This window comes from Falco punctatus (genome assembly GCF_963210335.1).
Source record: "Falco punctatus genome assembly, chromosome: 15".
Taxonomy (NCBI): Eukaryota; Metazoa; Chordata; class Aves; order Falconiformes; family Falconidae; genus Falco; species Falco punctatus.
In genome coordinates, this window is record NC_137595.1 from 570,936 (window position 1) to 597,523 (window position 26,588).

The 26,588-nt window shown below is 47.1% G+C and overlaps 1 protein-coding gene across 7 annotated transcripts; it reads left to right on the forward strand.

Annotated features, from left to right (window-relative positions):
- Nucleotides 1-19: 19 nt before the first annotated feature.
- Nucleotides 20-26,463, forward strand: HEPH (hephaestin). 7 transcript variants are annotated; one of them, XM_080366216.1, is made up of 21 exons: nt 21-156; nt 2,962-3,158; nt 5,482-5,726; nt 6,435-6,647; nt 7,205-7,384; nt 7,765-8,019; nt 8,610-8,778; nt 9,991-10,130; nt 12,800-12,931; nt 13,476-13,687; nt 15,337-15,487; nt 15,815-16,027; nt 16,826-17,036; nt 17,302-17,441; nt 18,342-18,473; nt 19,439-19,545; nt 20,301-20,526; nt 21,971-22,110; nt 22,471-22,633; nt 23,772-23,804; nt 25,340-26,463. In XM_080366216.1, exons 2-21 carry the CDS (start codon nt 2,995-2,997, stop codon nt 25,582-25,584), a joined length of 3,471 nt encoding a protein of 1,156 aa, XP_080222342.1. In that variant the 5' UTR covers nt 21-156; nt 2,962-2,994; the 3' UTR covers nt 25,585-26,463. The 7 variants fall into 7 exon arrangements, with proteins under 7 accessions (XP_080222347.1, XP_080222342.1, XP_080222346.1 ...); XM_080366220.1 differs by having other exon boundaries at nt 5,485-5,726; XM_080366217.1 differs by lacking the exon at nt 21-156 and adding an exon at nt 169-347.
- The last annotated feature ends 125 nt before the right edge of the window (nt 26,464-26,588 follow it).

A 26,588-nucleotide genomic window follows, 5' to 3' on the forward strand; every position in this document is an offset into this window, starting at 1 on the left:
CCGCCCGGCCCGGCGACTGCGAGCGTGACTGTTGTTGTGCTCCCGGGGGAGCGCGGCCCCGTGACACCGCCGGGCGCCCTTAAAGGGGCCGCCGCGCGACGCCGCGCCTGCTGTGTCCCTGGGGAGAGCCCGCGTCCCGCCCTAGCCGCCCCGTCGGTAGGTGCCGGCACCCACGTGCCGCAGCTCCGGCACTGCCCCGCGCTGCCAGGGCTCACCGTACCGGGGGGCTGAGTCCCCGCCCGGGCAGGCCGCGGGGCGCTGAGCTCGGGGCTAGGCCGGGCAGGCGCGCGCCGTGGGAGGCCCTGGTGGGGGTCCCGCGGCCCGGGCTTCGTGTGCGCGGCCCGCAGGTGTGTGGCGGGGCGGCCCAGTCCCCGCGGGCGGGGGGAGCGGGGGGGTGGGCGCCAGACCCTGGAGCGGGGGTGCCCGGGGCTGGGGTGTCGCCGGGCCCTTGGAGCGGGGGCGCCCGGGGCGGGGGCGCCGGGCCCTGGAGTGGGGGCGACCGGGGCGGAGGCAGCGGGCGGGGCCGCGCCGGCCCTTTCTGCAGCCCAGACTTTGTCCCCCGGGCACCTGTGCGTCCCCGCCCTGCAGCTCCCGCGCCGGGGATGCCCGCCGGCTGCGGCCCCGCTCGGCAAGTGAGGGGAAAGACGGGCAGGGGGCCGGGTGAGGGGGGGGCAGGTGCGGGGGAGGACGGGCAGGGGGACGGGGGGGGGCAGGTGCGGGGGAGGACGGGCAGGGGGAACGGGGGGGGGCAGGTGGGGGGGAGGACGGGCAGGGGGACGGGTAAGGGGGACAGAGGGGGGGCCGTGCTTTCCCCCCCCCAGCACTTTGCTCCCCTCTTTCTTGGGCAGTGGTTCGCCTGGAGTCAGGGGTCGGGCAAGAACCCGCCCCTCAGCCTGTCTGCTTGGTAACATGGAAGCTGATTAGTCAAAGGAACTATTAAGCTGTGTAAAAAAAATATATATATATTAAAAAAGCCCAACAGGGAGGAACTAAGTCCTGAGAGGGTGGCACTGAGGGGTTTTGTGGGCAGGGAGGGGTGGTCAGAGGTGGGGTCTCCTGTTGGTCCCTTGTGTCTCACTCTTTGCATCTTCCCCGTCCTGCAGCGCTGCTTTCGCAATTCCTGTGCTGTCAGTGAATCGGCAAAGGCGAGTCTTGGGAGTGAGGATTCTGCTATAGAGTACTAAGGTTCAGGGATGAATGTAGTACAGAGTTTGGGGTTTGGGTTTTTTCCTTTTTTTCCTTAATCAAGCCATATATTTCTTGATGATGTCCCTTCCAACCCTGACCATTCTGTGGTATTTCAAAGAAAAACTGACTTTTTGGAAAATAATTTAAACTTGATTTCCTTCATCTTGCACTAGTAGAGTAAGTAAATGGCTTTAGTCTGTGAAGAGAATGTGCGAGTGGGATTAGTCTAGCCTGTTGAGCCTTCCTTGAGTGATGTTTTGCCATTCCCTAAAATTGCTGCAGAGGTACATGTAATGTTGTGATCCACCTCTAGCCTGAGGTCCGGACAGGAACCTTTGTAAAGCCTCCTTAAGGCTGTCCCAAAGACTTTTTTTCAACACCAGAGCATGTTCACAAGGCATTTAGATTGCCATGACTTCTGGTTTTGTCTGATTTATCTAATTTGTCTCAGTAGGCAGTTTTCACAACCAACTTTAAGATTCACTGTTCGCCCTTGGTATAAAGTCTAAGCTTTGTCCTTTCCTAGGGATTTGGTGTTGCTTACAAAACCTGTCAACGTAAGAGAACATAAAGATTAGCCTGCACTGACCCCCAGGGCTCAGCGGCAACCAGTCCCTGAGGCTGGCTGTGCTGGGCGTGCTTTCCCTGGAAAACTGCTCCTATGTACTTTGACCTACGTTGACAAGAAGGCTGCTGCTTCAGCTGAGTTGGAAGCATCCCTGTGGCCCTTCCCAGCAGGGTGTGTGCTGGCAGGACGGGAGGTTTCAGGCTGAGGGCTGGTGCCACTGGCGCTGTCTTTCATCATTGCTCTCACCGCTGCCGTTTGCTAGTATGGGGTGTGTGTGTGCGAAAGATCATGAGCACAGCTCTCCCACTCGTTCTGTGCCAATTAAGAGGTCGCAAAGCATGGAGTTTGGTCTGTGCAGGTATTTCACCTCTCTGAACAGCACTGGTTCCTGGAGCAGCGGTAGCGGGGCATTAATGAGGTTGGTGAGGTTAGCAGACAGTGTGTAGCAGCAGGATAGAGCAAGCACTGCCATCATCACTGCTCTGTAGTGCACTGCATGGGAGGGGGCTGTTCTGTGCCTGAGCCGCTTCAGGTGTGCGACAGGTCCTTCTGAAGGGCTTGCTGCTGGAGCAGGGCTATACTGTGCTGATGGATCAAAACCATCTTGGATTTAGAGAGATCCCTACAGCCCCTTTTTGAGAAAGGAGGGAAAAAAGGTTTTTCCAAGTTGAGAGTTGCTGTCTCTCAACTTCTCAATTTAATGACTGGAATAAGTAATAGTTTATTACTATAGCTTCTGAGGATAGTACAGCATGTTTGGAAATCAGAAAGAAAGGTTTGGAAGGTACTTAGTCCAAGTGCCTTTTGGTCTTAGTGCAGGTGCCTTTTCTGCTAACATAGTGCTTGCTGTGAATCTGCTGACCTTGTCTCCTACGGTGTGAAAGCTTACTGAATTAGCAGTATCTTCTTAGTGCTATGAAGCAAAGCATTTGGAAGACAACTACAGACAAAACCAAAGGTTAATCAAACTGTTATGAGATAAGGATATTTTGTATTGGGGGCTGATTAGCAAGGCATTATCTTCACCCACCTTGTGCATTAATTTTGTTATGGGAGTGATTTCTTTCTTGGATATTTGAATAATGATCCAAATAGGACTTCCACCTAATTTCTTCAGACCCTCTCAGAATGTCCAGTACCTTCAAACCATTTGGTCATATTCTACTTGTGTTTCATTACCTTTGTTGTTCTGTTCTCCCAAATAGGTGTAACCTCCAAAAGTGCCTTCACTTCAGGTTATGATGGGATTGTTTTGGTTGTTGCTGCTTTACATCCATGTGCTGCGACCCTTGTTTGCTGGAGGTGTCACCCGAGTCTATTACCTGGGGATCCATGAGGTGGACTGGAACTATGCTCCAACAGGAAAGAACGTACTCTCTAACCAGAGCATTGCACATAACCTGTATGTTTAGTTCTATCGGAGTTGAATCTGGTACTGGCTTAAAATAGGAATTTTGAGAGTAATTTCATGCAAGTATTCTGAGGCATCTAAGCAAGTGAGAGACGTGATCTGATAGATGCCTGATCTTTATGAGCTTAATATTTAATTTGTTTTATGATGGGAACATAGGAACTGTATCAGTGGGAAAATAAATGGTCAGTTTAGTGGAGCATCCAGTGCCTGTACTCGAGAGAGAAGTACCAACGCTCTGTAATAGAACAGATTGTGCAATACACTGCCCTGGGGTTTCATTTTCCTTAGTTCCAGCTGGTGATTAGCTGGTGTATCCTGGGGCATGATGACTTTTTGCCTTGATGTAAATGACTTTACAGAGCTGGCTTGTTTTTGTTTAAATGGAATTTCAAGCCTTAAACTTAATGGAATTTTCTGCTGGAAATTTTAGGGGTGGTTTGAAAAATGTTTTGTGGGGTTTTTTTTTTTTGCAAAAGTAAATCTGGAAACTGCAATAATTACTTTGAGTCACTACAAAAACAGGTTCTGGTTTTAGGTTTCAAAATGCCAATCCTTTTTCTTTGGTGGCTGTTGTTTGGTTGTTTTTATATAGCTTTCCAGAGCCTTTTAAAGGCATTTGTGCTTCTCCCTGCCACGCCTACTTGCTGCCCCCCAAATTTTCTCTCTGGCAAATAACCTGTATTTCTTGACCTGCTCTTAGTCATTTACCTCTTTGTAATAAATAACACTTGGATTTATACATACCTTTCAGAAACAGCGCAGCAGGAGTAGGAAGGGTTCACAGAAAACCATCAAGGTCTGTCAATTTAGTGTGGAAAAGTTAGTTCTCTGAAGCTGCTGAATAGACTTAAATTAGTTCACAGAAAAGGAAACCCCCCAGAATTCAAGATTAATGAAGATGTTATCACTGACTCCTGCAGTGATAACAAATGCAGTTGGGTTTTGTTTGCTGTATCTCATAATACATGAAGAGAAGGAAATGAAATTCAAGGCTATTAAACTTAAAAGCAATTTAAAAGCTGTTCTGTCACAGCAAACAATTAGCTAATGAGATTTATTTGTACAATGATTGCAGAAACCAAATCGCTAGCAATAAGAAAAAGTTGTGATGGTGATATGAATGACAGAGATAGTAAAAATGCTTGAAGTTTTTTTTGGGGGGAAGAAATGGACTATGTGGGATGGAAAAAGAGGCACATCTATAAAATGAAGTATGAATTATCTGTGCATTCTTGCCTAATAGTGGCTGCAGGGATGACTTTGCAAAGGGCTGAGCTCTAGATTGTATAGCTAGAGCCCAGCCCTTCGCAATTTTGAATGGCAAGGGCAATGCTTAATATTTTGGTCTTCACTTTTCATCTTCTGGTGGTACGCGCTTAGTTTGCCTGTTTCAGGGCTACTTGTATTACTGTGCAGTGATTGATAGTAATGGGCAAGTAGGAGGAGTAACCTCAGCTCTCATTTAGCTGGTCCCACTCATGCCTGGACCATGATTCATCTCTTTATCTGTTAAGAATTAGTCATAAAGAGCAAATACGCTCATGAGTTGAACTTTAGTACCTCTATGAGGCTTTAACTCTGGAAGCTGGTTATGTGCTGGGTACGTGCCTGCCTGACTTGTCTGCTATTTTACAAGTAACTCAGAATCTGTTAAGTGAAAAATCATCTTGTAGACTGTGAATTCTGGTCAGAGAGCTCAGGAGATCCCCCCACCCCCCCCACCCCACCCCTCCCCGTGCCTCTTGTGATTTAGTTGTGAATGCCATGAAGGTATTGAAATAAGTTTCTAAAAGCCTAATGAAGGCTGAAGCTGGCACGAGAAGGGCTTCGGTCTTCCCTGTGACAACCACATGTGAACGTCAGGGAGGCACCATCCTTCCCATTCCTTGTTTGCAAGGCATGGCACAGTTCAGGGGTGCACTTTGTTCATTTGTGGAGAACTGGGGATGGGGCTGTGCGTGGCAGCAGGTGTCTGGCCATACTTGTGGCTGTGGTCCCAGGCGTTACCCAAGGTGGTAACATGCTGATGTCTCCCTGTTGTTTCACATGCTTGGAAGGCAGACAAGCCTAATGGCTGGTACTGCCTGTTTCTCAAGAGGGCTGTGCTACCAGTGTCACAGCAGTCAGAGGAGTGGGAGGAGAAAGTTCATGACTTAAAGCATGCTAGGGTAGAGCACAGATGGTCCTCTGTACTGCCAAAGCCTTTGGGCTTACCTGGAAAAGCTGTGTGTTGTTGTCACTCTGTGTTATTGACCAGCTGTTTTATATAATGTATGACTCATGGTGTCTCTCCCTTTTCTGAATTTAACAGCAGGGCCTCAACATTCCTCCATCCTGGGAAAGACAGGGTGGGAAGCACATACAAGAAATCTGTCTATAAGCAATACACAGACTCCACGTACACCACTGAGATTCCCAAACCTGGCTGGCTGGGGTTCCTTGGGCCCATCATCCGAGCAGAAGTGGGGGATACCATTAAAGTACACTTAAAAAATTTTGCTAGTCGACCATATACAATCCATCCTCATGGTGTTTTCTATGAAAAGGACTCTGAAGGTAAATGAGCCACTGCTATAAAGGAGACAATTTTTTCTTGATGGGAGCTTAGGAGTATATGCACTGTAAAGCCACAGACTTGGTTAGCCGAAAGCTTTCCAGCAACTGCATTTAGGTGTTTAGTGAAGTCAGCTGATGTTGGGTTGGCAGGTTCACAGCTCTGGGAGTAGTCTTCTGACCTGGGCAATATGGTACACAGCCCAGATTTCTTGATTTTAGAAGAACCTCCAAAGCTTGCTAGTGGGAGAGAGGTGCAGGAGGAAGAGAGCTGTATTCATTTTTTGAAGTGCTGTAGTAGAAGACGTGAATGTGATGAGCTTCAGGGAGTTCACAAGAATGGTGAAGTATGAGATCAAAGAACTGCTGTTTGAAGCAACCCAAGAGAGCTGACAGTTGTAGAGAGCTGACTGTGGCACACTGCAGAGCTGAAGGCAAAGTAGCAATAGGCAGAATGGGAATCATCTTTCTGACTTTGTGCTGAACTATTTACTGGGCAGGTTGCCTTATAATGGCTCTGTGCCTCAGTTTCTCTTTGAGGGAATGATGATTAAATACTATTTCAGCCTTGGGATGGTGAATCTCACTTTGAAATTTGCTACCCAAGTGTATATGTGCAGTGCTCTGAGTGAGAGCAGCTCAGTATAAGATTACGTGTGTGGGCATCTCTGCTTTTGTTGAATGGATGTTGTGATTGCTCAATTGTTCTAGGATCCCTGTATCCTGATATGTCCCCCCAGGATCAGAAGAAGGATGATGCTGTTTTCCCAGGAGGGAGTTACACTTATACTTGGACTGTCCCTAAAGATCACAGCCCAACTGCTGATGACCCAAACTGCTTGACTTGGATCTACCACTCTCACATTGATGCACCAAAGGACATTGCATCTGGATTAATTGGGCCATTACTTACATGTAAAAAAGGTAAAAACTCCAAATAGAAAGCAGCTGAGGGCTGCAGTTTCATACTGTGAAGATTTTGTGGTGACTTGGAACAAGGATAGGATAAGATACTCTGGTGGGCAGTTCCCAGCTTCAGGGGAAAATGCAGCCCTCAGTACCTGTGTTCTGGTTGTTATGTTGTCTTTATCCCTTAGTGGCTGGGCAGGTGGGCTTGTAGGCATCTTGATTTGAGAGCTGTCTGAATATCCATATTAAAAGCAGGAATCTTGTCAAAGACCTAGTTTGTGTATTAAAAAAAAAGGGGGGACTGTTTCATTTCAGCAGGAGTAAGAACACTGAAGGTGTTGCAGTTCATTCATGCAGCAGCAGAACTGCTTGGGAGTGAGAAATGTATTAGCAGGGATATGTTAGAGAAGTGAGTTTGCTAGAACTCTGCAGTGAGCTGTGCTAAGGATGGTGGGGAAAGCATCTGTCTCTAACTTGTGTGGTAAGAGTGACTCTTCTATTGGTGTGTTGAGCCCTTGACTGATGTCTGATTTTCTGCATAGGTGAGTATTCATTTGTCTTTTTCACCCTAGGAATACTGACTGGCAGTTCTCAGAGGCGCCAGGATGTGGACATTGATTTCTTTCTGATGTTCAGTGTGGTGGATGAGAACCTAAGCTGGTACCTGGATGAGAACATCGCATCATTCTGCACAGATCCGGGCTCTGTAGACAAAGAAGATGAGGAATTCCAAGACAGCAACAAAATGCATGGTCAGTGTCACCTTTGTGAAGCTGCTGACTCTGCCCAGACACTCCAGGGGTGTCTGTGGTCTGGTATCTTGAAATGTGCATTCTGCTGTTGTGTGGGTAAACGGGAGATAGCAAGCTCTGAGATCACATGCTAAACTGTGTCACAGGGACAGTGCAACAACTCCAGAAAGAAGTGTAAACCACAATAAATCTTTGGCTTGAGTGAGACTTGGTTAAGTTGCTTGGAGATTTTGAATGCGCTTAATTTTAGGAGTGAATTGTGGAGCTGGGCTCTCCAGAACAAGAGAAGGAGGATTTCTGGTTAGGTCTATCCTCCAAATGTATCTGTACTCTGAAAGGCCCTTTTCTAATCTCTGATTTTGACTTGCTTGATTTTGCAGCTATTAATGGTTATGTGTTTGGGAACCTCCCTGAGGTGACGATGTGTGCTGGGGATTATGTTTCATGGCATCTCTTTGGGATGGGCAATGAAATTGATGTCCATACAGCCTACTTCCATGGAGAAACACTCAATATTCGAGGCCATAGGACAGATGTGGCCAGCCTCTTCCCAGCCACTTTTGTTACAGCAGACATGATCCCCAGTAATCCCGGGAGATGGCTACTGAGCTGTCAGATCAATGATCACATCCAAGGTAAGGCAGAGGCTGGAGTATGTCCTGCACCCTGCAGCTTCCCCCCCCCCCCAGTGTGGTCCTGTGATGTACAGTGTGTTAGGGGACAGTGCCTTGGGCAGCATTCCCACTAAAAACATCCTTAGGTGAATGGAGGGATATGTCTTTATAAATTGCGGTGGACTGATTATTAATGTGCAGGCCAGGCTTACTGGGGATGACTTGCACCACTGTGTGATGTTCCACGTTGATAGGTGGTGAAGACAGTAAGTTTGGTACAGCTGAAAGCTAGGATGAGGCAGTGCCTGAAGAGCTCTAGTCCCTCTGAGAGGCACTTGTATGGTACATCTGAGAGTAGCAGAAGGCTCTGTTTGCTTTCTGTCCATACTTCCGTAGCATCCAATATGCAAGGTAAGTGGCTCTGCTCACTAATGCAAAAAACTCCTTGCTGTGGAAACCACCTAATTCCCTTCTCCCAGCTGTGTGCCTTTTGAGACAACAGAGGAGAAACAGCCAGTCTGTGATAGAAAAGGAAGGTGGGACTGTGTTCATTGCCTAGCCAGACTGGCTGCGAGGTGTTAAGCATGTGTCTTTTGCCATGTCTTGGACAGCTGGGATGGGGGCACTCTATGAAGTCCGGCCCTGTTCTCGACAAGCTCCAGCATCCACCCTGGAAGGGAGAGTTCGGAAATACTACATAGCTGCAAAGGAAGTGCAGTGGGACTATGGACCTTCAGGGCTCGACCAAAGCAGTGGGAAACTGCTGAGTGAGGCAGGCAGGTAAGCCAGCAGTTGATGGGCTAGGGCAGTATTTGGGGGGCTGCTATGGAAAACATGGAATTTCTTTCTTGCCAAAATACATGCCTGCAGTTCACATGGAGTACATTCCCTGGGAAGGTGGATCACTCCTGGAAGCATGGGCTGTTGTAGGTAGGCTGTACCAAGAGCAGTACTAGGTACCTCAAGGGACTTCATGTGGAAGCATGCTGTGTTTTGTAGTCTCAGCCACAGATGCCAGGAGTCCCAGCTTATGTAGAACATGAGCTGCCACACTTGTCACCACGTTTCATTTCTGCTTGCTGTGCCTGAGCTAGGAACAGATCCATATGATTGATGAACCATTAAGAAAGCACGTCTTGCAGCAGACACAGGGTGGCAGAGCTAGCCTGCAGATACTCTTCAGTGTAGCTTTGCTGCAGCAAGCAATTTCTAGGAAATCAGACATAGTGACCTGGATGACAACCTTCCATCCCACATGTCAGATGGTTGTGATAGTACTTGGTGAGTGGTTTCCCCATTCAGATTTTGAGTAACTGAAACAAAGGTGTTCCTCTCCCTCCATTCCTTTCCCTGGGAAGCTGTTGGGAGAGGATATGCCTCTTTCAGATGGAGAAGTAGAAATGCAGAGAGGTTAATGATTTACCGAAAGTCATGCAGCAACTCTCTTGCAGACCTTAGAACTGAAAGCTCCTTAGACCAGTGAGCTGGCCTTGTAACTAAACTTCCTTTCCTGCAAGGCATATTACATTTGTCTGTATGTTTGGAGAGGGTGGTAGCAGAGGAAATAAATCTCTCTTTCCAGCTGTTGTGTGGGGTTTTCTTTCAGTTATGATTGCAGTTGTCCCCTGGCCTCTGAACTGTGTTTAAGCACTGCCTTTCGCTTTACTGCACTGTTGTTCAGTGCCCTCTTTTGCACATCTTCTATAGAAATGCTGTTCAGACCAGTGCCATCAAACCTGGCTGTTTCAGCTGGGAGAGGGCTGCGTGTCAGAAGTGCTCCCTGAACACACGGGTCAATGAGCCTGTGGGATGAAAAAGCTTCAGAGACAAGCTGTGCTTTTTCCAAACTAGAGATGCTGTCCTTGTCTGAAAAGCTGCTTGATTTGGAGATGTTGCTGGCACTGCTGAAGGGGAGGGGTGTGGGGAAGGGAGCAGGAGAATAACAGGACTGATTTTCATAGAAATGACCTGATACTTGCTTTTTGCATTTAGGCCTGCTGAGCAGTTTTTCAAGCGTAGCACTTACCGAATTGGGGGAGTCTATTGGAAGGCAAAGTACGTGGAGTATACTGATGAGAGCTTCCGTGAGGAAAAGCAGCAATCAGAAGAGGAGAAGCACCTTGGGATACTTGGTAGGAATCATCCAGTAACACAAATCCTCTTTCAGTGTCAGTGAGAATGTCAGTGCTAATGTCAGGAGTGCCAGACAGCTGTAACTGTCCTCTCGTTTTGTGGTGCAGTGAGTGGCACAGGAGGTGTTTTGCAGCAGTTACACCCAAAGGTGAGGGGGCAGACTGAGGATGTGGAAAGGTAGCATAGAACCACTATTCTGCCAGGGCAGTTTTCAGAGGTTGGTAGTAAGGGCTGAGGGACATAGTGTCTTATTTGTAAATAGAGCTAAATGGCCAGTAGTAGCCCCTGGTTATGTCTTTTTGACTGAACGTCTTCAAGGCATGCAACAAACCCCACTTTCTCACAGAAAGCTTCATCCTCTAAGCAGCTGCTTGCTTTATTATAGCTAACAGGGAAGGTGGTGAAGGAGAATGAAAGAAGAAAATGGGGAGTCTGCAGAGGCAAACAAATTGTGTGTGAAGGCTGTGATGTGCATGTTAGAAGCATATAGGTGTGGTCCAATTTCCTGCATCAGCAGTGACTAATAATTTAATAACACCAGAAATTAGCAACAACTATTCCAGCAGAGGCCACAGAAGGGAGAGAGCATGTGGAGTAAAATACAGGCTGGGAGATGGGGGAGAGAGTAGCAGAGAAAAGTGAAAAAGAAGTATAAGAAGCTAAATAAAAGTTAAATGGTGGAGTTTGCATAGGAGAGATGCAGCACAATAAGGAGCACTGTTGTGCTCTGGAACAGGGAGCTGCTGAATGTGATGTGGCATGGTGTGGACAGCCCATGCTGCATGGGCATGCACTGGTGGCTTATGCTGCCCATTCTTGCCCTAAACTACACAAAGCTATACTGTGGGGAAGGCTGGGTAGTCGGCTGTTAGCATTGCTGTTTTTCTTCATGAGGCTGTTAGACACACCAGCTGTGGGCACCTGACTGTCCATCACCCTGCAGCTCGCCCCTGCAGCCTGACCTGTGCTCTCCCTCGCAGTGGCTGGCTGCAGTGCTGCCCAAAGTCCTGTGTGCTTACCAGCCACTGTGGGTAGCCCATCCAGGCCACCAACCACCCAGCAGGTTGCTTGCCTTTTGTTCTCAGTCTGTTGGTTTTACAGCCTACATCAGTTGCCCAAGGTGTTTAATGAACAGTGGGGGTGGAGTTTGGGCCATCCAGGATGGGAGAGATGGGGAAGAGGAAGAGGGAGCCTCATTGGTGCAACAATTGCAGTGGGATTGCCCTGTGGTAGACCAGTGGGCTAATGGGGTCCCTCTGAACTGTGAGGAGCGGTCCAGCCCTAAGTCTTAATTGCTGGAGCTGAGAGGGACATGGCTTCAGGCCAGAGAGGTGATCCCTCTCCTGCAGTGGAAGGAGAGTGGTACACTAACAAAGGGCTCAGCTTGGGGTTCCCCTGAGGAATTGGGGTGCCAGGCAAAAGAGATGTTAAGCCCAGAGGTAGCAGTTGCTGGGGTGCAGAGCAGGGCTGGGGGACACCATGGTTACCTGTGGCTTTCAGATGCTCTCCACTGGGGAACCTGAGCATGTGGAGGCACATCAAGAGTGTGGCCAAGAAGTCCAACGGCACCCTGGCTTGTATCCAAAACAGGTGACCAGCAGGATGAGGGCAGTGACCATACCCCTGTACCTGGCACTGGGGGGGCCACCCCATGAATGTGGGGTTCAGTTCTGGGCCCCCCCACTACAGGACAGAAACTGAGGGGCTGGAGTGTGTCCAGCCACGGGCATGGAGCTGGGGAAAGGGGCTGGGCACAGTCTGGTGGAGAGCCCCTGGAGGTGCTCAGCCTGGAGAAACAGGGCTAGGGGGGGACCCCATTGCTCTGCAGCTGCCTGAGGGGGCTGGAGCTGGGCTGGGGGTTGGTCCCTTCTCCCAGGGAACAAGTGACAGGACAAGAGGAAACTGCCTTATGTTGCGCCAGGGAAGGTTTAGATTGGGTATCAGGAGAAATTTCTTCACTGAAAGGGTTGTCAAGCACTGGAACGGGCTGCCCATGGAGAGGGCGGAATCACCATCCCTGGAAGTGCTTAAACACATAGATGAGGCACCTAGGGACATGGTTTAGTGATGGATTTGGCCATGCTGGTTTAATGGCTGGACCTGATGATCTCAAAAGTCTTTTCCAACCTAAATGATGTGCATATCCAGGCATGGGTCTGCTGGTTTAGCTAAGCAGCAGCCTGGCTTTCCTCATCCCCTCTCGCAACTGTTGGGAGTGGGCTGTGGGCCCAGGGGTCTGCAGGCTGGTGGGAACTGACAGGCTTATTAAAGACTCATGGCTCCTTTCTGGCTGGCTGGGGCCGTGGCCTACAGACAGTGGTGGGCTTTAGGGCATCCTGCACCCCTCTTTATGTGCCTGCCTGAGGCACACGCCTTCAACCTGAGGCCCCTTCAGCCTTTGTGAGAGACACAGCGCTTTCCTGAGGGCATTTCAGCACATCTGGCCATTTTGTTACTCCTGTGAAGGTCTGAAGCCTCTGCTGCCACAAATCCAAAGCTTTCAGTTGATTCTGCTCAGCGCCCTGCTCCCACTGTCAGGGCTGAGTGGCTGTCGGCAGTGCTGGCACTTCCCCCTCTCCTGTGTCTTAGGCTCCCCCCGGCTTTGGTGATTTGCCTGGTCATCTGTGGAGTTGCTCTGTGGCTGACGTGCTCTCTCCTATTTGTGCAGGTCCAGTGATCAAAGCTGAAGTTGGAGACACCATCCTGGTGATGTTTGTTAACAAAGCCTCCTGGCCTTTCAGCATCCAGCCTCATGGAGTGTACTATGGGAAGGCGTGGGAAGGGATGTGGTACCATGATGGTTTGTGGCTCCTTTTTCTTGAGTGATTCAATGCTTATGCTGGTGGTGGAGCTCCATGGACCCTGCTGCAGCCAGGAAAGACTGGATGTGCTCAGGAGCTGGGTGGAAGCCAGACTGCTCCTATGAGCCTGCCTGAGGCCCCACTGATGGAGACCTTCCACTGAATCAGTGCCCAGGGAGCGTGCTGGAGGGTGCTGTTTTTCAGATGAAAATTGTAAAACAAAGCTCAGACCATTTCTAGCTGTTTGTAGACCCCATGAGCAATGTGCCCTGTGCACTCCATGTGCTTCCAACATTCATCTCGCCAGGTGCAGCTGGATCTGCTGTGCTATTTCCCATTGCCGTGCCCATCTCTGCCATGGCACTGGGGGAATTTACTGAGGGCAGCGTGTGCCTTATAAACACACCCACATCACACTTCAAAGATGCCAGTAGTCTAGTGACATGAATGAAGTAAAGCCCAGTATGAATGTAGCTTGTGAGAAGATGTAACCAAGTTTGCACAGAGACCTTGAGAATAACCATGCCAACCTCTGTTTTAAAGGTCTGTCCCAGAATGGAGTTTCTGTTGCGCCACTACACAATTTCACATACCGCTGGACTGTGCCGAAGCATGTTGGGCCCACGTCCAGTGACCCTCCCTGCTTGACCTGGATGTACAGCTCAGCTGCAAATCCCATCAAAGACCCCAGTTCGGGCTTAGTAGGGCCTCTGGTCATCTGCAAGCCCGGCACTTTGGACAGCAATGGCAAACAGGTAAAAGAAATTTTCCCACCACACTTTTATCAGGTTCTTTGCTGAAAGAAAAGAAGCATCAGGAAAACGTTAGGGAACCTGATGAGAAAATCGTACGGTAGCATGAGTACGGGAGAGTCGAATCAAAGCCACGAGGCAGGTTAATATCAGGACAGCTGGTGCGCAGGTCTCATGGGGAAGGCTGGTGGTCTGGGCTCCCAGGGGCTGCCCTTTAAAATGGTTTCTGGGCTCAGCTTTAAAACTCTAACTTGACTGAACAACCGTATCTAGGGTGTGACTTTTATAGGTTGCTTTTGTCCTGAGACTTGGATAGCAGGCTGCTTTCAGATGCATGCGGAATATTAATTGCAGTCTCGAAAACATTGGAAAGATATTTTCACTTACGGGTGGTTTGCTTGAGTGGTACAGTGCTTTGAGGCTTGGGAGAACCTCATTTCTCCTGCAAGATCAGTTCATTTTCAAGCAGAGTTGGCTACAAAAAAGCATGTGAAAATGTGTATCAGTCTTTATGCTTTTGATGAAAGAGAGGTGAAATCTGAAGTGCAGCCAGAGCTTCCTCCTGGAATTTCACTCGGGGATAGTCTACTCATGGCCGTAAGTCTAGGGAAGACAGTAAATTGATATGCTGGGGAAGTGGAAGACAGATTAGTAGAGCCTTATTGTGAAAGACAGTGGGCGGCAGAAGAACAGCCTGCTGCCATCCTGGCTAGCCTGTGGTATGGATCAGGGAGTGGCTGACAGCTGAAAACAGCTGCCAGGAGAACCTCCCTGGAGTTTACTTACAGTGGTGGCACAATGTGGCTAAATTAAGAGTGCAGAAGAGATCGGCATGTTACACAGGGCAGAAATGTGAGCAGAGAGGATCCTGAATATATACAGGCCACTCTGAAGGAGCTGTGATAATTGAACACTTGCAGATATTGAAAGGATGTAAACAAAACAGGAAGACTTGTTGGTAAAGGTAGGATGGGGGAAAAAATTACCTGGGGCAGCAATTCTGACTGCAATTTGAGGCAGCCCTTTTAATGAATGCTTAATTGGGAGAGGTGCACAGCCACTCCTTGTGCACCCAAGTGCTGTGGGCTGGGAGTGGCTTAGCCCTCACTGCAGGCTGTCATCCTGGGCACAGCTGAGGAAGCTGATGCCAGAGCAAGAGTCTGGACAGCACCAGTGATCTTCTAGTGGGAAACACGCCAGGCTTTGGAATGTGTTTCTTAAGAGAATTAACATTCTCAAGGATTTAGGCTAACAAAAAAATTCCCAGTCCAGGCCTGTGATAGGAGAAGGAAGGGTGGAACACAGTCATCAGCCTGTCTCGTGGGCTGGGCTCTGATCTCAGCTCTGGCTTGGACAGGCGGTGAAACCTGCACCTTAGCGTAGGGGTGGTGAGGGAAGGAGGCAATGATTTCATATCCTTGACTGGATTTTGATCACTTTACTCATGAAATATCATGGAACAAAATCCACAAGCGGTGCCTCTCATGGAACAAAAGAGGAACATTCAACATGAGTAAAAGAATGGAGCCCTGGCCTTCAGTGAGTCCAGTTTTAAGAGAAAGGGGAACATGAGAACTGGGCAAAATAGCTTTAACTGTAAGGATAGTTAACTGGTGCATTTTAAAAATTAACAGCCATCATTGTAATTATAGAAAGGGATCGACAAAGAATTTTACCTTCTCTTCAGCGTGTTTGATGAGAACCTCAGCTGGTATTTAAATGCAAACATAAGGTACTATTTGAGGATGGAAGAGACTTCTGTGAAAAAGGATGATGGCTTCGAGGAATCAAACAGGATGCATGGTATGGCCTGATGCTGTTCTGCATATAGCAGGAATGCACCTGCAGGACATGGGGCAGTTTTTCACCTAAAGATTGACCTGGGAACCTGGAATGGCTGTGTTGTATTGGCCTGAAATCTGGTGAGGCTGGGGGCAGTGGCTGGGGTGTGGGATGGATGTGGGACAAGAAGCGCAGCTGTCTCAGGAAGCATGTTCTGAGTATATTCGGGGGTGAATTACAAGCAAGCTGCATCTCCACTGACAGGCCTGCCCTGTCAAAATGTATGCGCAGAATGAATCTCTTGGCTGGTGCCTACCTGCAGAGAGTTAATTGTTCTCTCCTTTGTAGCTATCAATGGACTCATGTTTGGTAACTTGCCTGGGCTGAATGTGTGTGAAGGAGACAATGTGTCCTGGCACCTTCTGGGCTTGGGCAGTGAAGCAGATGTTCATGGAGCTGTGTTTCAGGGAAATACCCTGCAGATGAATGGGATGCGGACAGATTCAGTAAACCTGTTCCCTCACACATTTGCTACTGCATTCATGCAACCTGATAACAATGGTAAGCGCCTGCACATCTAACTTAGCAGCAGGAAAAGTCTCTTTGTAGTATTTGCTCCTGTGGCTGATTCTTAAGCACAGTGTAAACTCTTACTGGGTGAGCTGTGCTTTAATATCCTGTTTGGTCCCATTTACAAGGTCACAGCTCCTATATTTGCATCTGATTCTGGAGAAGAACAGGAGATAAAAGGATACTGTCCCAGACTGATTCTCTCTGCTGACACTTTCTATTAAATATTTGTAGTAACAGCCCCGATGGACATTGCTGCTTGTGACCCATAGAAACATGCAAATATGTATTTTAGAATGAAGTAGCAGACAGTTGCCAGAGCTTAATTCCCCTGTCCATGGCTTGCAGAGATTCATGTTTGACAGGCCCCAGTCTTCCCAGTTTGCAGGACAGGTACACAATACTGTGTCGTCATCACACAATGTGATGGACTGACTCAGCTGCTAGTTGTCTCCTCCCCTTCAGCATTTGCAGGCTAGATCTTTTACTTAATCAGCATCTCAGCAGTGGTAGCACAGTTATATCATTTTATTGGTTTCAAGCTGGTTATTGCAGAAGAAGGACTACAGAGATGGTTTTTGTGTAGGACTTTTTTGTGCTATTCCTGCTTCATTTCTCTTAACAACCCCTTTTAATCTTGGCCTGTGGCAACCAAGCTCCCTAAACAAATGCATAGATACACAAACACACATACTGAAGCCTGCCAAGTCACAAGCACTGCATGGCAAGCAGCTGTTTCCTAGAACCTTTAACAGTAACTGATTTCCTTGTTTGTGCTGCCTCCCTCAGGGATTTTTGAGATCTACTGCCAGACAAGCAATCACTACCAGGCTGGGATGAGGGAACACTATTCCGTTTCCAAGTGTGGAAAAAGGGATCCTGCACCTGCCCCTCAGTACAAGAGGGTGCGGACATACTACATTGTGGCAGAGGAGGTGGTGTGGGACTACATGCCTGACCGAAGCTGGGAGAAGGAACGGCACAACCATTCTGCAGAGAGGTAGTGCCCATCTTCTGGGGAAGCCGTTGGCAGAGTTTCTCAGTAGACCTTGGTGAAGCCTATTGGGTATCTTGGCCATCTTGTGACCTGGTGCACATGATCCTGCTGGAGGTGCTGCTGATGGAGCTGCAGCACCACTGTGCCCACCTGTGCAACCAGGGCAGGTCTCTGGGAAACCCGTTCAACTAGTGAACCCCTGCCACAAGTTAGCTGTTTATTCCTCATGAGCTTTTGGGTATCTCAGCACCTATTCTGCATTTCTCAGCTATGCCGATGTATTTTTGAGCAATGAGAACGGACTGCTTGGCTCCAGGTACAAGAAAGCAGTTTACAGGGAGTACACCGACGGTACTTTCCAGACCCCCAAGGACAGGATAAATGGTGATGAACACCTAGGGATACTAGGTAAGGATATGTGCAGTGGGTACATCTTCCACTCACACAGCCGTGGGACTTGGACTGTAGAGCTTCAGTGGCTAAGGGCTGTAATCTGAAGGCCTCCTAGATATTGGGCATCTGGTGTGTTTGCAAGCGAGGAGAAACTTGGACTGTCTTCTATCCACATCTGCCAGCTTTCGAGACAGCAGTGAAGAGAGCCCTGAACACAGCTTGTAGTAAAGGCTGGCTGCTCATGCCTGCCTTTGCACTAGTTTTCTTTTGTCTCAGACAGAGCATTTTTCATGTCTGCATTTCTCTGACTGTAGAACTGCTGATTTCTAGAGGGCAGTCTGAGAGATGTAGGTGAAAATCTGTGAGAGAAATGCTTTTGGGGCAAAAGGAGGCAGGCCTTGGGAAGTGGGGGAGCCCATTATGATGACTGATGGAAGTCTGTGGAGGCACAGCTCTGTTATGAACCCCAGGACTATGGTGCAAAGCAGCAAGGCTGAGGCAGTATATGCTCTTCAAAATAGGCTGCAGCTCCGATTTGTGATGCTGTCAGACCAGATTGAATATTACTGTGTTTTGTGAAACCAGCAGCAAGGAATGATCAAGATGTGGAGTTTAGCATGGTGGTATTCAGAAATCAAGCCTTAGATGTACTGGGCACAGTTAAAAATGCATAACAACCTTCATTTACCTCATTGTGAAACTCAGTCTGGTTTTCTAACACTTGCTTGAGTTGGGACTGTCCTCCAGTTCTCTTTTTGTGGGGTAGAGATAAGGTCCAGAAGAGGGAGGGGAACATCATAAATATTATAAGGGAATATATTCTGGTGAGAGGATGTTGAGAGAGAGGTGGGAATATCCTCAGGAGATAAGTTGATGGGTTTTGCTTGTCTCAGAGTACATTCTTCCTATCTCAAGGTCCTTTTCTGTGGGCAGAAGTAGGAGATATTCTCAACATTGTGTTTAAGAACAACGCCACTCGGCCCTACTCTGTTCATGCACATGGGGTGCTGGAGAGAGAGGCAGGACAGCTGCAAGTAGCAAACCCTGGTAAGTCACTGGTCTCCAGCTGTATGCCTGTATGGGCTTATGAAGCTAATTTTACCCTGCAGCTAGACTGTTTCCTTAAGTAGGCTTAAAGTACTTGTTTTCTTATGGTAGAGAACTGGAACTTAACAATAACTGGTCTTTCAGGTTCACCATGGTTTTAATGGTATCATTTGTGTGGGAATTGGCAGCCCTGGAAGTTCATACTCGGCTCTGACTTCTAGGATAAGTGTAGCACAAACTTTTCTGCATGCAGCTTTTTTCTCCTTGACTGAGTGTGGCCTGTCTGCAGGAAGAAGAGAGGTGGTGGCAGTTCACATCTCAGTCAGTCCTTGGTAGCTCTGGGCTGACTGCCCATGGTGGAGGAAGCCAGCCACTCTTCTTTGGGACCTATGCTTTTTTTGTGATGTGCACAATGGCATGAAAATAGTACAGAATAGGAGAAATGCCAGGATGCTGACTGAAATCATAGCTCTGTTTCACAGTCCAGATGCCAATTTCTGTAATTTTTGGTCCCCTTCAACTTGCACAGGCTGTCTAAGCAACAAACAGGTTTTCAGTTGGGCCCTGTCTTTGACACGTATTGCTAATGTGCAAAATATTAATTTTGAAAACAAATCGAATGAGCATCATAGATATACCTCAAAGAGGAAAGATCATCAAGCTCCATCTGTACTGAAGAGGTGGAACTTCCTTGGTCAGGTCCACCTTCAGAGGTGGCAGATAAAACAGTTGTGCTGATACCAGATAGTATGTGCATCTTGTGACCCCTCTGCTTTGCTTGTGAAAGGGGAGCTTCCATCCTGCTCTTTGAGTGTTTGGGGAAAGAAGATGCAATGTCTGACACAAGCAGAATTGAATTTGCACTTTGGAGGCAAGGTCTTGTTTTGTCTTGCTTTGCATGCTGCTCAGCAGACTGGCAAGTGTGTGTATCACACTGGTGTTAGTGGTGCTTCTCTGTCGCACAGGCAACATTGTGACCTACCGATGGGAAGTTCCTGAGAGAGCTGGTCCAGGGCCAAATGATTCAGCCTGTGTTCCTTGGATCTACTACTCCACGGTGGACCCAGTAAAGGTAAAATAGAAGTTAGAACCAGAAAAGCCCAATTAGGCCATTTTTAATGCCCTCCAGAAAACAATGTGAGCTGAATATAATTCAGGGATTGGTCCAGCTGAAAGGTAGCAGTCCGACACTCTAATGGGAGAGGAAATCCTCCAGATTTGTGTGGATGTTTGTCCTTATTTTTTCCTAACACAAGCCTTCATAAAACAATTCCACTGTTGCATTGACACTAGCCTTCCTTCAGTTACTTGCAGGATACTGAGAACATCTCCCAGTCAGTCATGGTTTCTACTGGTGAGAGCCATAGGGCTAAACTAGAAAGGCAGAAATTATCCAAAATTCCCAAAATTAGGCCCCATGGATAAAGCAGGAAGATTTGAGCATTGCTAGAATCAGTTGTCATAGCACTGATTTCACAGGGAAACAACCTTGGAGAGGATCCTGCAATAAACAATCACATTCAACCCAGAGATCATTCCCTTTTTATCTCAAGTTGCAGATGTTTGCAGATGTTTTTGCAGTCACAGATCCATTCATATTTATGACTTTTGGATTTGCATTCATACAAGCATGTATAGTCTCTGTTCTTGTGCTTTGGTTGCTGATGTTCACCAGTGAGAATACTTGCACAGTAGCACCATTTGTTTTAAGAGGGGTGATACAGGGAACAGAAAATACAGTTGCTGAAAGGCAAAGAGCTGCATACAAAAGAGAGGATGAGAAGATCTTTGCCTCGGAGATTATTTTTTTTCCTTCATTCTGATTAGGATATGTACAGCGGTCTGATTGGACCCCTGAAGGTCTGCCAGAGAGGGGCACTGCAGTCCAATGGGATCAGAAAGGATGTAAAGAGGGAGTTTGCTCTGCTCTTCCTGGTTTTTGATGAAAATAAGTCTTGGTACTTGGAGGAGAATGTGGAACATTACAGTAAGGGAAATCACAAGGACATCAACCTGCTGGATGACAAATTCGTGGAAAGCAACAAAATGCATGGTAATGCCTTTTAGGTACCTGAGGACCCATTACTCTCTATGCAGAGTTGATGTTGACTCTGTGATGTCTATAAGTAGTCATTCACCCAAAAGCCAGGAGCCCGACTTCTAGTGAATGCCCTCATCCTTTCCTGTTGTCAGTGGCACAAACAGAATTAAGCTGTCTTCTGTTCTCCATATTGCAGCATGTATACAGCACAAATCCTTGATCTACAATGAAGGCTAATAGTTATGGCTGTCCCTGTTGGGAGGAATAGCAAGATACAGACTAGAGAGGTTATTCTTGGATGTGTCTGAGTAACTCAGGGCAAGAAATAAAACGTGAAATTAACTTGTCAGATTAATTTCATTCTGTTTGTGTTGGGACCGTTAGAATATGTTAGATCTCAAATTAATTGGCTGAACTATGTGGCTGCAATACATGGCTCAGTTGTTTTAGCTGATTACCAAAAAGCTATTTCTACCACAGGAGGGTGAGCACGCTTTTCTAAATTAACATGTTATTTATGATTAGATCCAGATAATAGTATGGAGAAAAATATTTAAATATTCTCAGCAGAACAAGTCCCTTGGCAGTTGTGGAGACAAGAATGCATTGTGTACTGTTATTACTACTGGTTTTGTACAGGTGATATAAAGAATCTCCAGCTTACTTGTCCATGAAGTTATAATTGTTAACCAATATTATAGCTAGCAAAACCAATGTGCTGAAGTTGAATGCTTGTTTTTGGCTACATGAAGTGCCTATGGCAGATATGGGAGTAAAACACGGGTGTTGCTGCCCTCAGATCATGTCTCTTTCAGCTTTATTGCCTCTGTTGTCACCAGAGTGTGAAAGCTTCCATGTATGTGCCATTGCATTCAGCTCACTCACTGTTTCAGTCCCTTTTCTGCATTTCTTTCTGGCCGTGCTAATTGTGAAATAAAGTCCTGCCATGTAGTGATTTTATCAGTGATCAGAGTGTAATGAGTGCAGCCAGCATGAGACATAGAATGACAGGGTTGCCCTTTGGCAGGATTTACCCGTTTTGATTGTTCAGCAAGGAAATTGTTCAAAGGTTTATGTGTATATAGATATATATTTCCCTATTGTAGGGCTAAGAAGGCTGGTTTTATGCATCTTGACTTGTAGAAGCAACCACCTGTGCTGACTGACTGCAGGTTTTCATCAAAGGGTAGTTTTTTAGATTTATTTGAGCTGAGCTACAGCATGGCTTGGCTGCAAGTCTTTTGCTATCTGTTAACAGAGCGGATAAGCAGTTGAGCTGGAGAGAGACTGGCAAACTTTTGGGGGACTGTCATATGGGGACTGCTGATGCACTGGTGTTGTGTGAGCTTTGTAGCATCTAATTTGCCCTGCATGTTCTTCCTCTGAGATGGTTCAGCACGTTTACCATTTCAGTAACAGCCTTTTCTACTCTCCCTGTATGTTACTTTCTGAACAGCGATCAATGGGAGGCTTTATGCGAACTTGCCTGGGCTGACCATGTTCCAGGGAGAGTGGGTAAACTGGTACCTGCTGGGATTGGGTCAGGAGGTTGATGTCCACACAGTCCATTTTCATGCTGAGACCTTCATATACAAGGTAAGAATATCCTGCTGCTGATAAAGCAGAGGCTGACCACTGACTCTGATGGACTTGAATTCTTGAATGTCTTTACAGTGCCTTCACCCAGTTAGGAAAGGGATGTGACTTTACACATCCGAATCTGACCCACTGAGCCTCTGTACTGTGCTGTCTAGATTAACCCTTTTTAGGATTAGAGATTACAAGAGTGTGTCTGCTTTCCCAGCTACAGCCCTGGAGCTGCTCTTTGAAATTTTTTTTTTTGAGCTTTAAAAACTACGGTAGTGCTGAAGTGGCCTCCAGTGACACTGACAGGATTTTCTTTCTGAAAAGATGCACAGAGCACTGCAGGCTGACAGGCTCCCTTCCCTTTGACAGAATGGGAAAAGCTACAGAGCAGATGTTGTGGATCTGTTCCCTGGGACCTTTGAGATGGTGGAGATGTTGGTTGGGAACCCTGGTACGTGGCTGCTTCACTGTCATGTCTCTGATCATATTCATGCTGGTATGGAGATACTCTTCACAGTCTTGCCTAGACCAGGTAAGGAGCTGTCACTGATTGCTACCATAAAACATCTAACAGCACTTTCTACTACTGCTGCTAAATTCTGAGTGTTTGCATCATACTTACACCTCTTTTACATACTGTAAGTAGCCATTTAATTGAGCAGATAACTACTACTAATTGAAGTTGTTCCCTTTGAATATGGTAATACCTGCAGCTGGAATTAATAACAAATTGGTTTCTGGGATTTACTTTGCCTACATTATTATTATGAGTTTCATTTTAGCTTGTATCTGAGAAACAATGTTCAGTCATCAGCTAGTAATTTTTCTTACAAAGAATACTACCTGCAATCTAAATGCACATCCTAAGGCTTCTCATTTCACCAGGAAACTTGCTCGGAGGTGAGTGACATTCCATGCTGGGTTTGGCTGCCATGGAGTTAATTTTCTTCTTAGAAGCCCGTATGGTGCTGTATTTTAGATTTGTTACCAAAACAGAATTGATAATAGCAGTGTTTAGCTGTTGGTGAACAGTGCTTGTACAACATCAAGGTCTATGTTTCTCACTCGTGGGTTGGGGTGGGCAAGAGGCAGGGGAGGGACACAGCTGACCTGAACTGACCAAGGGATATTCCATGTCATATAACATCATACTCAGCAATAAAAATAGGGGGGGACTTTTTCCAAAGTAGCTGTCACTCAGGGACTCCCTGGGCATTGGTCTGCTGGTGGCTACTGATTGCTTTTGCATCACTTGGGTTTTTTGGGGGTTTTGTTTTGGGTTTGTTCCCCCTTCCCTTATTAAATTGTTTTTAGCTCAAGGCACATGTTTTTTCCTTGCTTTTGCTCTTCTGATTGCCTCCCCCATCCCACTGAGGGGTGAGCAAGCAACCCTGCCAGCCACGTCAGCCCACCACGTGCTCAGAGACTTTGTGCTTTTCTTTGAAAGCCGTAGAGGGTTGTGCAGCAGAAGTGGGCCTGCTTTTGAAGCAGGTAATACAAAACCACTCTTGATGTAATGTGGAGAGTGAAGGCATTGACAGGAGAAAAGAAAACCTGCAAACCCTGGAAAACAATGCTGCCTCTGGATCTGATCCTTGCCAAATGTGCCATGTTCTGGACTTTACCTGTTCAGCCCAACACTTTCTCACCCCCTTTTTGTTTCCTTTCAGAGCCAGAGCCTGAAGTCATACACTACAGTGCAGGTACAGTGTGTGTTGCCCTGCTAAATACTGTCTGTGTGTGTGAGGCGGAGGAGGGAGGGAGATCTCTGCTCAGCAGGGTGATTCAGATCTGTAGGAGAAGGGAGGAGCATCAATGCTGCTTACAGCCTCTCCCCTCCCAGGCTGGCCAGCGGGTCAGTCTGAGGCCTGGCTAACGGGGAGGGTTCCAGTTTAGTTTCTGTCCTCCAAATGTCTGTGCTCTGATGATAAGAATAAGGAAGCTGCACTTGTGGGGCTTGTTTGACCATGTTAGATGAAAAAGTTTAGTGGCCTTGCATCCTGTTAGATGTGCTATGTGTGGATGTATGGATGGAAGGATTCATCTTCAGAGGAGAGTGCAAGCTTAGAAACTGGCAGAGATTCAGAGGGTTTTAAAGGATGGCATTGCAAAGGAGGAGACTTTTCTTCTCCCTTTCAAAACCCAAGGGGCGCCTTAGATTAGTTGTCGTCCCTTCCTGGACTGTCAGTGACTGTGGTTTAAGGAATTTCAACATTCACCATTACTAGTTAAAGGAGCTCAGTTACCATGCAAACAAGCACATTTGCCTTCTGGTCTGTTCTTGCCCCAAGAAAAGAGCCTAAGCACGTGCCCTGGGTCTTTCAGGTATTTTAAAGAACAGATGTGAGAAGATACTTGGTTGAGCAGCATCAAGGAGAAGGGGAGTAATAGATAAGAACCCTTTAAAATTTTCTGGGGTAAAAGTCAGAATAGTTTATGGTGGTGACCTATTTTCTGATTTTTCATCTTTTCCCACAACTCCTTCAGCTGCTGTGAATAAATCCAGCTGAGCTGATTTCAGAGCCAGCTTGGGCCAGATGACAAGACAGCCTTACAAGTCTTCAGTCTTTCTCTACTGATATTTTAGTCATTTCCTTCCCTGTGATGTTTTTGTCACTCAAAATGAGTGTAAAGAAGAGTAGGAAATGTCTTGGAGCAGTAGTGACAATATTAAATAACTTTTTATACCACACTCGGGCATCAACCTGTATATGCTCACCAGGCAAAAGCCTTGATGAACAGTTGTTACCTGTGCAAATAGCCACTTCTCTCAAGAGCTTGCTGCTGCCTCTGTGTGGAAATATAAGAGAGCTCAGGATCTTAAGTGACTCGCCACTGGCATGACTGAGCAAGTGCACTCTAAAAAGTGATGATTAGGACAACAGCCATGTGTGGGGAGCTCAGAGCAGCTCTGGTCCAGATGCACATTCTCATCTCCATTCTGTTCCAAGCCCAGCCACTGATTCCTCACACAGCCTCAATTTGCCTTCCTGATTGGGCTGAATACCTGTGAGACATGGTGAGGTCCTGGGATGGAATGGCTCAGGGAAAGAACCATTCATTCTCAAATTTCTGTGTGACCTCAGGGATGAGGATCTGTTACTGCATGGTGGCTGGGTCTCCTTTGACTTGCTTTCATTGCATTAGGTCTTTCTATGACTCCCTTTTTATTTCTTGGAACATTTCAGTTGTGGTATTTCTGGCTTTCATTGGAACTGTCTTTTTGTTTGTTTCTCAGAGTTGCTACCTGAGGATAAGGATGAGTCCCAGAAAATCATGCTTTTTGGAGCTAAGTTGGCTCCAGGGCAGATTGAGGCCACAGTCATCACTCTAGCTGTTGCAGGAATAGTGCTGTTGCTGGTCGCCTGCTTCCTCCTGGGAGTAGTCGTCTATCTCGAGAGACAAAAGAAGTTAAGACGCAATCGGAGGTCCATCCTGGATGACGGATTCAAACTCATGTCTAAAAAGAATTCAGAGCTATAAAAGCCATGTACAAACTTTGGGCTGTGTGCTTGGAGCAGAGGCTGGATTACTGTCTACAGCAAAGATTTGGGGGCATCATTTCAGTCATACACTGTAATTCTAGAAGTTGAAGAGGGAAGACTGGAGCACTGACCTCTTCATATGTCCTCCTCGGCACCCTGTAAAGGAAAAATCCATCCAGGAAAGATCCAAGGAGCCTTTGAACTGTCTGAAGACAAGTAACAAGAGTAAAAAGGTCCTTCTAAAAATACTCCTGTTCCCTGAGATAGAGGAGATACTTATTCTATTTTCTTCTCTCCAGGAAAAACTCCACTTGGTCTTTCTCAGCAGACTAGCTTAGGCCAGATTCCAGTCTTGCTCCATTGCTAGAGCAGAGTTGGGAATTGTCTCCCAAGAAACTGTGAGCCTTTAAAATCATTAATCTTAAAGGGGAAAGATAATCTTCTCATTTTTGTGAATCAGTTGTGAATACAGAAAAGAAAATGTTATTTTAGATTTGAATTGCTGTTTTTGATGAGTAATAGGACAGACACAAATTCAGGGCTGTACATGTCATGGTGTGAGAGCTCAAACAAGGACCATGACAACGGCTGTTGTTGCCTCACCATCAGCCTTGCTGTGACACATCCTTCTGCTCTCTGCACTGCAGGCAATGTGCTTTGATATTGGGCATCTTGTGTCTTGTGCTAGGAGGTTTTCCAAGTGCTGCAGAGTGTCCTCGTAACTTCCCTGCACTGCGGTTCAGTCTATGTGTGTGAAGGGCTGTACCTCACTCAGCACCTGTGCAGCTCCTTCTGCAACAGGGTCAAGGATGCTGTGATGTTCTGTGGTGTGGTTTGCTCTTTCTTTCAAATAAATTGTATTGAAGTTATCTCTAGAGCTGAGCTGTTGCTGTGTTACTGCTGTGAGCCAAGCCAAGGATGCAGTCCTGTGTGAGCTGGAGTTTACCATTGGGACAGAAAAAGGCAGGGACTGCTTCCCCCATTGTGGTGCAATGGCAGTTT

Excerpts from the sequence above, each read along its gene's own strand:
- HEPH (XM_080366216.1), top strand. The coding sequence starts at position 2,995 with ATGATGGGATTGTTTTGGTTGTTGCTGCTTTACATCCATGTGCTGCGA. Across the intron at positions 12,932-13,475 it reads AGGGATGTGGTACCATGATG|GTCTGTCCCAGAATGGAGTT; the intron begins GTTTGTGGCTCC and ends TCTGTTTTAAAG. Across the intron at positions 19,546-20,300 it reads CCACGGTGGACCCAGTAAAG|GATATGTACAGCGGTCTGAT; the intron begins GTAAAATAGAAG and ends CATTCTGATTAG.